Here is a 14,945-nt window from a genome sequence, read left to right on the forward strand (position 1 = left end):
TAATAATGACAAGGTTTTTATTATTATAAAAGTGTAAATAAAACGATTGAAGGGACTTTCGATACTTTATTTGTTCTTTTGATTAATTGACAAAGCTATTGATAATTCGAAGAATGCTTGAAAAATGCTTTTTACTATATTTAATTTTAAAAATAAATTAAAATTTATATGAATATTTGGAATTGTTCCTAGTATTATAAGAGAAAATATCATATGAATTATAAATGTTTTATAATCACTAATTTATAATTGGTTTTACTTGGGAATATCAAATAACATATAATAACAAACATATTTAATTAATTTTCTGTTCATAAGTTTTGCAAATTAAATTTAGGCTTAAGCTCATAATATGAAAAAATGTTTCCAGATCCCATATTCAAATATTACTTTGAAGAATAATTAAATATACATTTGATTACAGAAAAACTTTTAGCAGTAGAAGTATTTCAGAAGTAGTAGTTAGTACTTTTAGCAGTAAATTAAATTATATATTATAATATTTAATAATGTCGTGTTCAACTAATATTACAAAATAATTTCCATCTTAATCCGAAAAGACATAATTCGAAAAATATTTCTTAATATAAAATATTTAATTTAAAATTATAGAAATCGTTTGCTCGATAGTAAGTGGAATTTTTTCCTATAAATATTCATTTTTTCTGGTTTGTAAACATTTTATTATTTTAGTTTATTAAACATATACATTTTAACACATGTAAAATAAGACATTGTAGCTTTTGCTTGCACTGATGTAATCATATTCTTCAAACTATGGATTCTTGGATCTTCGGGTAAGAAAATTCTAAATTTAACAACCATGTGGACTTTTGAAATCATGACATGTTTATGCTGAAAAAAGGATCTGTTGGCGGAAAAAGTTTATGGATCGGAAAAGAACTCTCCACCTACCTACAACCATCTGCCAACAAAAACCTCGTTACTCTAAAAAGATAAGGAAGAGTAAGAGGATAGTGACGCAAGACATCATCCGTGGAAGAGTCCACAGTGGTTATTTATAAACGTTTCCCCTGGAATTTAAAAATGATGATTTTGTTGCTCAAAGTGGGAACACTATCCCATCATTCTTTTCACCAAACTGTTCCTCTTTGACTTTAACTTCCTCCAGAAATTTACAAACTACTTTGCGAACACATCCTTCGATTTAAGACTCTTGAGTGTTTTTATACGAAAAGAATTAAATCTAAATCTATGAAGTAAATCTGTGAAGAAATCTCACTTGAGCGGTTTCTGGATATACTTTTGGATCATGGATCATGAGGTAGGATTTATAAAAGATGTTTTATTTAAATGTATTCTAATTAAAATATTTTCGATGCACTTCTAAAACTAACCATAAAAAAAGAAAAAAGAAATCAAACTTATTGCTTTGAAAACTCATCTTCTTTTAGAAAAAGTTATGCATATCAACAAAATTGCAGTATATTATATACCATTCATGAATACGTGGCATTTTTATTTTAGAGGTGGCATTTTAAATAAAAAAGAACACAATAATTCGTCTTCCTTTTCTTCTTTTTGGTCACTTTTAGCAGTATGGATGTACTTTTAGCAGTAACTACGTTCAAAATGGTCATTAGATAAAATTTGATTTGTGGCATTATATGTGACGCCACAGAAAAATGACAAATCATATTTAAAACAAATGAACTTTGAATAAACACAAACATATGTAATTGTTATAATCAGTATAAAAAAATAGCATCTATATTTCTGGAAGACCCAAATCAGGTAATTAATCAAAGTTTTATTATAGTTTAAAAATTCGTCTTATTGAATCCCTTAAATATTTTATATAAATGCAGTTGTTGCCATAGCAATTTTTTTAAATAAAACACTAGTGGTCATTTTAAGTAAAAAAAGAATAGAAATATATAAATGGAATGCTTAAAATATTTAATGTTTATTTTGTTACTCTTGTTTTTGTTGTCAGCTTTACTCTCTTATAATTTAAGACAAGAAAAAGAATAATATTAATTTTTCAAAGTAAAAGAAATAATAATGTATTCTATTAATTAGAAGTTAATCGAAACGTTTACAACAAATTCGTAGCAAATTATCCCATAAGAAATATTTTTATACCGTCTTAAAATACAATGTTTTAGCTTCTTGGTGATACCAGTTTTAGTTGTGTGTAATTTTTCTCCGTTTTTATTAATTTTTCTGATTTTAATAAGTAACTAAATAGATGTAGATGATTTCTAAATTTAAAAAAATTATAGGTACTCTTTTGCTAAACAAAGATTAAATTTTAAATTACTCCTGTTTTATCTTTTGATATTAAAAATATATTCCATATTATTTCATATAAATGCTGCCAAAATATATTTCAGTTTTTAAATATAGTTTGGCAACTATGTTATTGAATTTAAAAGAATTCAAAAATTTATTGAAATAGATTATGAAATTAGTGTCTCTAAAATCACCGGCCAAATAAGACACTAATGGTTAGTTTAAGGGAATAAAAGAATTGAAATATAAATATTTAAATGTTTATTTTTTATGACTTCAACTCAACTTTATTCTCTTATAATTTAAGACAAGATAAAGAATACTATAATTTTTTTAAAGTGTAAAATAATAATAATAGAATAAGTTTAATAACTTATTCTAATAATTAGAAGTTAATAGAAACTCTGCCGTTTTTCTGCAATAAAATCGGAGCAAATTATCTCATAAGATATATTTTTATGCTATCTTATAATACAATATTTTACTTTATCAGTGATCCCAATTTTATTTTCATGCAATTTTCCTTCGTTTTTATTAATTATCAGAATATAATTTATAAGTATAGGTATGGGTATAATTTATAGATAGCCTGTTGCTAAGTTAATATGAAATTTTAAATTACTCTTCTTTCATCTTTTGTTATTAAATATATTCCATATATTTGATATAAATGCTACCAAAATATATTTTTATTTTTTAAATATATTTTGACTGGCTTTCATTGGCTTTAAAATAATTCTAAAGTCTATAAAATAGATTATGAAAATTTTGTCGTTGAAATCACCTGTCATCTTTACCTTCATCTTTTGCAATGTGATAAATAAATAAAATTGTAACTAAAAATAAAAGTAAAAATCTTACATACGAAAACATTTTAATCACTAGTAACATCGGGTACATGAGCTCTATTGTAATATACGCCTTATGTAATTTATAAAAAAAGATTCATATATATCAAACTTTTTCAATTATTTTTGTATTTTTTGTTTAAAGAATTATTTACTTAAATGGAAATATAATGTTTAATAAACCCTTATCTCTCCATATTGGTGAACGTAATTTAAAATAAAAACAAAATTGAAAATAGGAGTAATACGCCTTCTTTTTAAAATTATCTCATAGAAACTTTTTAAAACTGTTTTAATATAATTTAAAATTAATAATCTAATGGAATAAAGGTATTAATAGCCTATTAAAAGGTAGTACTGGATTACAATTATGGTATGTTTTTTTTATTTGTTTATTGTTTATTGAAAACATCAAAAACATTGACCGTGAGATTTTGGCAAATCTTTACATTTAAGACCTTTTCAAATCTGAAAAACAACAAAATTTTGGAGTTATGTCTGTCTCAGAACTTAACAACACAAAAAACATTTTGAACTAGAATAATTAAATAATTTAATGATTCTTGTTAGTAGTTGGCTTTTAAAACAATTTTAAAAATTCTTGTTGGCATATTTTATATGATATCCAATTACGCGATTTTTTTTATTGCCTGCCTTCCCTAGTACAGGGGAATGTAATAAAATAACTACAAAAATAGAGGACTAGATAAATAAAATTTAAAACTCAGTTAAATATATAAAGTGTAGATTCAGTTCAAATTTTTAACCCACTCGTTTAATGGGTTGCTCGTCTATCAGTCTGTGCAACATAAATGTAATAACTCAAAAACCGCAATGATGTAGATAAATGAAATTTAGCTTGATATCTTGTTATTAAAGTTGAAATCGTGTGTCAAATTTTGGTTTCTGGTGTTTAGAAAAAGACGTCACAAATTCAGACTTTCTGTTTTATTCATTATATTAAGAAGCACAAAACACCAACATGTGGGAGTTTGAAAATAAAAATCTGAACACTCATAGCATTCACGAACTTATTGACGGTCTGAAATATTCATGCAGAGGAATGGAATATAAGAAAATATGTGAAAAAATTTCATTGAGACAACTATGTTTCTGACAAACAGACAAAAATAATCAGCTCCCCCTGATTATTATTTTATGAAAATGAATTTTGATAAAAATGTAATATTAGAAAATCTGTTAATGCGTATGTTATCACTGACTTTTGCATGTTTAGAATTAAGAGTTTTTAAATTCAGTGTCTTCTTATCAAAGTTAATATAAGTTGTATATGTAAGGGAAAGTCAATTTTTTATAAAATCCCAGAATTTTTACATATTTTTAATAAGTGCATTTAATTTCTTAACATATAATGTTTATAGGTTGGTTTACTTATGTCATTCAATAAATTATGTCATTCAACAGGTATAACGAAAAAGATAACTGAAAACGCTCTATAAAATAGACCGTTGAACCTGTCAAATTGGACCCTTAGTTATTTTGGGGGTAGAATATATTCATTAAAAATAAACCTTTCGTAAATTTTTAACCAAATATTAATCAAAATCTTCGATATTTTTTTAACAAATTATTGCACAAAAAAACAATTATACACCTCATTACAAAAATGAGCATTTCAATTATTCCATTTTATATCTTTACAATTGTCTTTTTATTTCATTGTTTAATTGCTGCGTTTATACACAAGAGCATCCCGACGATAGTAAATATATTTTATATGTTCATTAGTGTTGTCATAAATAAGAGAACATTTTTAAAAACAATATTAAGACGGATAAATTGAACCCAAAATATTATTATGCAACCATTTGACTTCATAACATTAAGATATCTTTCGGACTACATTTTCGAATCTGCCTTGAACTTTTTGCCTACAATATTTCTTAGAAAGTTGCTCCGTTTTCTTAGTAAGATTTGGAATTTTGACCGGAAGTAACACTTCGCTTGCAGGAAGTTGGATAATTTTTTTTTTCGCTTCCAGTAATTCATGCATTCAAACGCCAACATTGCGTGGCTCATTGTCTGCTTAGTATTAAACAATTATCACTTTTTTTCTTTTAAAATTTGTCTTGTTTTTGTATAGCAATACAGATAGAACTGATATTTCAATTCAACAGGCATATAGTGTATCCGTAAACTTATTTCAATTGTCAAATATATTTTTGGTATAAGGAGGTTTTAATGGTCCTTAATCTATTTATTTATGGCTGACATATACAGCAATAGTATATAAAAAGAATTCTTTTGAAGGATAATCAACCATAATCCTGCACTGGCAAGAAGAATGTCAAAGAAAGAAAAAATTGTGCCTTTTGTGAAATTCATGATAGTATAGTGATCGCAACAGATGGCATATTGACTACAAAGAGAATGAAATGATCTTCTGCAATAATGTAAATACTGAGCAAAATTCTAAATAAGGCAATTGTGAATCGTTGCTCCGAAAGAAGCATTTATTGCACTAAAAATTTCAAACTTCCTTAATTATGATGATGCCATTCGATCAAGTGAAAAAATTTCGTAGCAAAAATTATTTTTAAATGCCACAATTTTTTTTAATTATATGTGTTTCTAATTGTTACGGCTGAGTAACAAAAAATTAAGGGATCGATATGTTAGATAAAAATTAATGATCGATTTTTCTTTTCTCAAAATAAAAGGAAAAAAGAAATTTTCTCAAAGAGGAATGCTGATATGAATAGATAGAAAAATAAATGATATATTAAGAATGAGAGTTATAGATGAAGGAACAAAAAATGGCAATTCTAAAGCCATTTTCAAATTTTTAACTATCATTATCCCAAATTCTAAAATTAACTAAATTTAATGAAAACATTTATTTGAGCAAATATATTACATATTTAAATTAAATTCGCTGAGCATGTTTTTAGAACATTTTGAAAAACCTAAGAAGGTAACAAATTCACCATAAAAATATTTTATCGATAATAAATTCACAGCTATGAAATGAAAAAAATAACAAATTTTATTTCTTTCCCCTTTATTCGTTTAGTATTTAAATCTAGAATTTCTCTAATTTTTTGACTATATAGAAATATGATTTCTTCAATACATCAATTTTTAAAGGATATTTTTCAATATTTCTGCAATTTTTTATCAATTGTGATTCTACAGCTCATTTAGATTTTAAATCAGAAGTTAATTAATGTATATTTTGTAACATACTTTTTAATTAAATGATAATAATAAAAAATAAGTATTTCAATATTTTTAAGAAAATACTCAGCGCGAAAGTAGTAAAAAAACTGTTGAAATGTAATTTTTATAGATTCTAAAGTCAATTAAATTAATTGAATTAAAAATTAATTGCAACAATATTATTCATTGTCGGATGGAAATAAATTTATGAATCTAATATACATAAGTTTTCAGCCATTAGTTTATATCCTGTAAAATAATATTCTTCTTAAAATTTTGTATTTTGATTGTTTGAATGCATGTTACTGGTGAAGTTATAATTAATTTCTCACCTTAATAACCAATCAAACTTTCTGAGGCAGGATTTCAGTGAAAAATAATTTTTTCAAATTCAAAATTTTCCGAGATATGCATTATATTTTGTTCTGACATACTACTTGTAAATTACATGAAGTGAATTGCATTATATGAAAAAAATAGTTATGTGGGGGAAATTAAAGGAATTTAAGCTATAGAATGCTATTATATAACAATTATGCGAACAAAGAGACAAACAGATAAGCGGTTGACCGATCAACAGGAATATATTCTGTCCACAAAAACACAGAGCTGAACGTGTAACGACTAATAAAAAAAATAAGCTTAGACATGGAAATCAAGCCTAAAAGCCGATCATGCTACGATATTTGAGAAATGGTTCGAAACTTTTTTAATAATAAATATTTAAACAAAAACATCTGAGGTATTTTTTTCTCTTTCTTTCCTTGAAGTAATTTTTGGAGCTTATTCGGAACGTTTAAAATTGTAAAAAATAAATAAACAATTTAATTATGCAAAAAAAAAAAAAAACGTTAACAGAAGTAAAGGCCACAAACTTAAACTTGCGACAGATGTATTAACAAATAGCAAAAATTTATTGTGTATTTATTTTTTTACTGTTAAAAACAGTTTGCATGCTGTTAAATGATCAAAATTTTATAAGCTTTTTTTCCTGGCATCTTTTTGCAAAATAGTTGGTATCGCAGTATTAAGTAGAAATTCATAGTTCAGTTTTTTATTCCAATGTTGTACCCCAGTGATTAGACAAAAATTAGAATTCTATTATGAAGTATTTTATGATTTTGAGGAAATAGGTTATATAAAATAAAGCAATTATGTCTTTATATTTTTTGTATATAGCTTAAATAGCTAATTAGTGAAATCAAATAATAACGCTTAATTTCAAAATCGCCGAAGTATTCGACCTCGAGATTTTGATGAATATGGTAAGTTTATATTTTCTTACATCAGCAAAACATCTTTTTGTAACTATGCCTGCTTGCTTGTCCATTATATTTTTATATAATGGCATTTATTTAAATGTGTGTTCACACTTGCATCCAAATAAAGCATTTTATATATTTTTTATTGTTATTTCGATTAGTATTTCTACTCAATACAATGAATGTATTTATTTAATCACACACAAAAACAACTGAAATTAAAATTATTGCATTCTTGAATTAAATTAAACATTTAGAAAGAGCTGAAAGCAGCATTTTCTTTTGTTTTCTAGACACAAATTTTCGATATTGTTCAGATATTTCCAGAAGTTAGCTACGAAAAATGCCAAAATTGTATTTGCCTCTTAATTGCGTAAAATTCTGATTTAAGATTTTTAAAAAATAGCATCGAGTTGCACTTTATTATCGCTCAAAGTGTATTAACACCAAATTTGCAAATGTTTCATAATGAATGCCGACACACAAACTTTCGCTATTTATATCAGAAGAAATTTAGCGGATGAATCTTTGTTAAACTAATGAAGAAATAAACTGTCTATTGATCAGGATTTATATTCATATTGTATTAAATTCTGCAAATAATTAAATAAATATTTCTCCATTATTTAGCTTATTTTCTCAATTTTTTCCCGAATTCTCTTTTGAATAACTTAACAGCTTGAATACAGATGGCGCTAGTGTGAGCACCATGATCTCGGATGTTTTTCTATCTTCTCATCCCACGCTTTTCCGATTTTGTGGTTTCCGTAACCAACGTCATTTCCGTAAATAAACCATTTCCCAAGCTTCATTTTAATGCGTATAATCTATTTAAAAAATGAAAAAGGATGTTTGTAGTGTCCAAATCACTAACGTGCTTATAACCTTGCCTCCACAGATATGATTCATTATATTTTGCAATTAATTGCACGGTTCAATAGATATGCGAAATACGATATTACTACATTGATTTCTTTCAACTTATTTAACAGTTAAATTTTGGAAAGTAATCTCTTTCATAACCTGAAATTTTAAAACCCCTAATTTAAAGCTTTCTTAGGAATTAATTATTCACTGCGCAAAAGAATACTAAAAAAAAAAAAAAAAAAAATCTTATTGCGAAAACTTGAAAATGTAATTCCATTCGTTAGAGTTCATTTCTATTATACAGTTGGAAAGCTGATTCAAAAAAGGGAAGAAAAAAAGAAATCGCATAAGAAAATATTTTAATTTAGTGAGGGAAAAAATGCATTTATAAGCTGTCTTTGTTCAGCCTAATTATTTATTTTCATATGCAACCAATTGAGAAATACAAGACGAAAGAAAACATTTTGAAATAAACTCAGCTTTGAAAAGCATTTAACATGATTACGTGATATTTTAATAACAATTACAACTTATGCAATATTCATTAGTCATAACACTTAAATTAAATATAATGGTCAACCTGATGTCATAAGCTGAATGTTTATTTCCTTTTCAGTAATTTTCTGACAGTGAAAATGTATTCAAAATTTCCAGTGATTGTATTGGTCAATTTAACTCAAAAGGAGGAAAAAGGATTGTGCGATGTGTCTGTACGGTTGCTATTCAATGTCACTTGTTCTAATCCGGCTATCTAATCCTTTTTTTTAATATTATCTTACATATACATATGCATCGCAAAATATCTGTGACATGCGAATTTTAATGTATGCGTTACAGCATCAAAATTTTGTCGCTAATTAGATAGGTATATATTATAATATATGTGTAATGTATCCCAAAAATGAAAAAGAAAGAAAGCTGAAAGCTTATTTCAGAATTCGGAGTTACACTCAGAATTTATCAGTGCAACTTACAAATGTCATAGAGGATACAGATATTTAAAGAAAAATTAGAATTATACGCAGTGAAAAGTTAAAAACGCCATCGTCTTGTTCCATTATATAGAGTGTATACAGAATGGAAGTACAACTAGTTATTAGTGAGAATATGCTTTATTGATGACAGTAAGTATTTTTCCCAAATGCAGGATTTCATAGGAGATATTGCATTTATGAGCTGTGACACATATCTAACTTCATCGATACATTGAATAACATTATTCTGAGAAGGCCATGGCAATTGTTGAGAAACTTACTAGGATATCCTCAGCAGTTTCCAACTGTATGGTCATCCACTAAACATTTCTCGTAATTGTAGGAAAAGAATTCTAAGTAAAGCAGGTCCAGTAATCTCAGCAGCCGATATAAAATAACGTCCAATAGTAAGCAATATTGTTCTAAGTTCACTTTCGTATTGGATGAGGATTTTCCAGCCATTTATTACCTCATCTCCTTAGTGATTAGTCAATGAACTATCTGCGAAGTGGCGATTTTTAGCATGGGTGCTAGAGGCGTTGTCTCGTGCCTCGAAGCCCTGTGAAAGGGAGGGAATGAATGATGGGGTCTCATAATCTACACCTATTGCAGCATTAGTCGACGGAGAATTTACAATCTTGGATATAAAGGAAGGAGGGAATAATTTTTCGTCTGTGGCTTTAAATTGTCGAAATCTGTCATTGTATCAGTCCCTTTCAGAAGTTTGCATATACTCTACCATTGTACCTTCTTTTTATATCTGTAGACTTAACTAATATGGGAATAAAGGTATAACCGTGTTTAAACACTTCAGATAAAATGGGGTTTAGTTTAGCCTTCGTTATGAACCAATAACAGTCTTATTACCCAAAGGAGTAAATTTAATACAAAGTATTTGAGAGGTACTTCGAATCTGAAGGATATAAACTGTTTTGCAACAAAGTCTGGTTTTTAAATATTTTTTAACTTTCTCGAAAGGCGAAAAACGGTTATTTGTTTTTTCACCTGTTCGGTAAAATATAAATATGAAATTAAAGCATTTAAATAACAATAAACTTCAAAATGAAAAATCACTCCCTCAATAATAAACACTTTTTCTTCATAAAAAAAAAGTCATCACCAAAGGAGGAATAGCTAATAGATAATTATTTTTGAAAAATGAACTGTTGCTATTTTGTGTAGTGATGAAAAGTTTTATTGAATTATCTAGATCTTATAAATATCAAGCTATTTGCAAAAAAGCTAAGATGTCACTTCATATCACAAGAAGACTCACAACCTTTTTCTATTATTTAAAATATTCTTTTAATTATATATTTCTATATGCGATAATGAGCAGTTCATTCTCAATTACCAAATAAGCAATGAATCACAATTTTTCTGTTCGTCAAAAAGATAGACATAGCCATGAAATACAATCTCATTTGGAATAGATAATAATAACTGCGCAATTTTTGTAAATAATCTTAGCAAGTTTAAATAAATTTTTCAAGCCGCCATCAATATACCTGTGAATATCATCAAAAAGTATATCATAATTTAATACCACATTTGGAACAACATTTCTTTTAGATTGCATAGATTTGTATTTTCGAATAATGTCGGGTTTTTTTTCTTTTTTAAAGACGTTCTCATTATTCTCCAGTCTGTATTTTCACCTCTTTACCGATGTCCAAAATAGCTTCGTAAACTTCAGTGTGGCACTCCTACAAATCCATTAAGACTGCCAGAAGAGAATAGTAAGTCGAATAATGCATCACACCCAATCCGGTTCATTGTAATGAAATATGTTTTATGGCGGTTTCTTTTGATAGAGAATAATGAGTAAAATATTGTATTTTTCAAATCAATTGATATTCAATGGATGTAAAGTTTTCAGGCATATAAATTCGATATTTTACTATTGATTCTGCATGTACTGATACTTCAATATGAAAAACACTAACAAGGTTCTAGGCATGCTGATATTCAATAACATTTGGCACTCATTTAAAAAGATTCGAAATCTCAAGGTTGTTTTCATTTTAAATATTTAACGGTGAAATGATGTTTTTCATTTTCAAAATATGTAAGCACAGTAAACAATAGAACAATTAATACAATACGATTCAGAAACATATCTATTATTTAATATTACGCTATGAAAGCTGTAAATGGAAGGATCATTTTTGAAGATACAAACTTACTTTTTAATCTGTCACCAACAATGTCGAGAATCTTTCTCGGCATATTTAAAAATTATGTTTATGATAGAGAAAGCAACAAAATTTATTTTTCGTATTGATTCAGAATATTATCTCCATTTATAAAGTAATATCCTGTTGATGCATTTTATTGCTAGAATAACTGTTTCTTCACAAATAATTACTGTAACATACATTGAGCAGAGGTAATTACAGATAACTTCAACTTATGCAAAACTAGATGTTCTCCTTTTGTTATTTATCAGCTTTTTTTGTTAATATTTTATCGGTTAGTTTTATTTGCTGTTGGTTAGACTATGACAAGCTGTAGTCTTATACGATTGTTTAAAGGAAGGCAGATATAGAAATATAATCTTAATTATTCTTAAAGAATGGTCTTATTAGTTATTTATCTAGTTTACAATTTAAAAGTAGATAATTTATAATATTTTGAAAAAATGAATTTTCAGAACATAATTGGAAAGAAATTAAAAGGGCATATTTTTATTTAAATGGAACTTTTGTCTTAAAATATGTAATATAAAAACTTACTGCAAAATAATTGAAAAGTTTTTCATATAAAATTACTGAGTATTTCTGTTTTCAAAGGACAATGATCAAGAAAATCTAATTCGAGGTAAGAATAGTCGTGTTGCCCGTTACATATTATATTATTAACAATAACAATAATTATTTATTACACTTAAATAATTCGTACCAGCTTAGGTTTTCAAAAATTTCTGTTCGAAAGTTAAACTCTGTTATATAATTTTAAAAGTACCAAAATAATGTGAACAGAAAAATAAGAATTACATCTATGCTTCATTTTAAAAAAAAAAAAAAACTTATCAGTAACATTAGCTACAGAAAGTCACAAATATTTATGGATAAATTTTGCTGAAGAAATAAAAGGTCAAGTAGTTATATTCCGTAAAACAATCTATGGTTATTGTTTATCGGTAAATACTCTTTCTGAATCTTGAGATTGAAATTTAAGATCATAGAATAATCGTAACTTAATTATCTCTATCCTACCATAGAGCTCGGGTGCTCTATGGTAGGCGACATTTTGGCGACAGTTCTATTAAGATTCAAGTTCCAATGTTTGTTCTAGAAAATTCGATACTTTATCCCGGGAACTATAAAAAGAGGAGTCGAGTGAGTCAGTAATTATTAGTAGCGTCGAGAAAAGGAGTAATCGATGATTTTCTTTTTGGGGTATAGTTTGTCAGCGAAATTGCTTGAAGTGCTTTGCGCTGTTGTGGTTATTTATTAAGAATTGCTGCTTGTGTGATTTTGTTTTCTGCATGCTTCGACTATGTCTTTCTACTTATGATTTCGTACATGCTTCAGCTTCTAAAGGCATTCGTGTTTTCATGTCGAATCAAGTGCTTTCATCCTTTTTCGAACCTATTGAACTTTTCACCGTATGTCCATTTACAGGACTGGATTTTTCTTCATCAATGTACATTCTGTCATCGAAAATATGGCCAATACAACAGCATAACCATATTGCATCTTCCGAGAATCAACTTATTTTCCTCGCGATTTCTCAACCTTGTACTTAAGATGTTCCTCATTTCCAATATAAAATAGATATGTTAATTCACTACATCTAAAATCAAAGTTAAGATAGAGTCACAGTCATTAATATATATTTTAATTTTTGAATTATTGCTCCATTTTCTATTAGTATTTACATTACATAAATTACTTGCAAGTCATATTCATACTATAGTTGAATATAACATAACATAGCTTCGTTCTTCTCCAGTTGTAGCTATCAAAGTTAGTAGTATCGTCAACATGAAATAGAAGGCAAATTACATCGCCTGAAATGATCTCTCTTGGTCTTTACCTGATTCCTGTGTCCGTTATCCAATTTTTTAACTCAAGAAGTTAAAAGAGTTTGGGCTGTAGTTTAATCCATTAAACTGGACCGCCGTTTAAGTTGTACATGATAAAACTAGTCTCAAATATTGAGTACAGATAATGGGCGAGTACAACAACGATCTTTATATTTAACACAAGATTATCGTGCAGTTTTTAGAGTAGAAATGCCTCATTCTCGTTTAATATTTGTTTTAATTATTACTGTACAATGGTGGATATGAACATTCAGAAGGGTGTTACCCTAAGTATTTACTGTGGGTGTATTATATTGTTTAAGTAATTATGTTATAAGTATTATACTGTAACATATAATACTGTTAAGTATTATATGTTATAAGTATTATAGTGTTTAAATTGACAGACCACTCTACCAATTTATTTCAACGATATCCTCACTTCCAAACAGATCGTCCATGGCATGACTTCCCTTATCATCCTCTAATAATATTAAATCCACCCAACTTTTCAAATCGTTGTATTTTTTTTAAAGCACAGGAAAAGTCAAATTTAAAAGTACATTTTTAATGATAAAATAATTTATAGATACAATATTATTCTAAATTTAACCCACAGAACAGTTTTATAATCATTTATACTATTTGGATAAATTAGGGGGGAAACAAAATTTGTTGTGCTATGCTTAATTTTGCATTGTATTATTATATGTCATTGTCTCAAACAGAAATCTGCTGGGCAAATCTTGTATTTTCAAAACTTCCTTGCATTTATAATCATGAATTCTTATTTATATTTAATCTAAATTATAAATCAAATAATATGATTAATTAATTAGTTATTCTAATGAGCGATAGTTTTGAAATGTTTATCTTATGTAAAGGAATCATAATTAAGATATCTTTTCAGAGATATTATTTATTCCTTCACGCTTTAAATGTCCATACTAATAGAAAAAAATGAATTAGTTAAGGAGCTCTTTTCAAAAGGCCTCTAAGCTTGTGAGTGCTTTGTTCTGCTAAAACCGCAGACATAACACCTGCCACCCTCATGTTTTTCATGATCACCATCGTTAATCAAAATTTAAGACCGAAACATGAAGATAAAGGTAGATGTTTTTTTGGCTAGTAAAGAGAAGTTGCTATGAGTATGTATCCGTTCCTTTACACAGGGAGAGGAAGCGTGTAACTTCAAACAAATTTTAAGAAAGCTAATTTCAACGATTTTAAAAATAAATGCGTTTTTTCTCGAGATTGGAATGTTTGAATATTCTCAAAAATATGGTAATCAGCTAGAAATATCCGATTACAGCTGTATGTTTAATTACTTTGCTCATAAATTATTGATTTTATATAATTATCTGTTTATAATTAATGGTTTAAAAAAGTTCTTTTTTAAAAATGAAAGCCGATTTTTTTTAATATTTTAAAAGCAATTAAAAAAGTACTTTTATTTGAAAAGTGAGATACACTTTTTTTTATTTCTATTACCCTTATTTCTAATTTCGCTTTTGAAAGAATATATTCT

At 27.1% G+C, this 14,945-nt stretch overlaps 1 protein-coding gene across 2 annotated transcripts in view; it reads left to right on the forward strand.

Annotated features, from left to right (window-relative positions):
• Window positions 1-14,945, forward strand: part of LOC129965486 (BTB/POZ domain-containing protein 6-B-like) — a 113,788-nt gene that overhangs the window by 26,960 nt on the left and 71,883 nt on the right. Inside the window, exon 1 of one of the 2 annotated variants that reach the window (XM_056079406.1) lies at window positions 1,121-1,285. The exons of the other annotated variant lie outside the window; for it this stretch is intronic. Coding sequence (XP_055935381.1) covers window positions 1,274-1,285 — 12 coding nt within the window. The 5' untranslated portion in view covers window positions 1,121-1,273. Of the gene's footprint in view, window positions 1-1,120; window positions 1,286-14,945 lie in introns of those variants that run through there. 2 annotated transcript variants of the gene reach the window in all.

The sequence above is a fragment of the Argiope bruennichi genome, chromosome 4 (assembly GCF_947563725.1).
Source record: "Argiope bruennichi chromosome 4, qqArgBrue1.1, whole genome shotgun sequence".
NCBI classification, from domain to species: domain Eukaryota; kingdom Metazoa; phylum Arthropoda; class Arachnida; order Araneae; family Araneidae; genus Argiope; species Argiope bruennichi.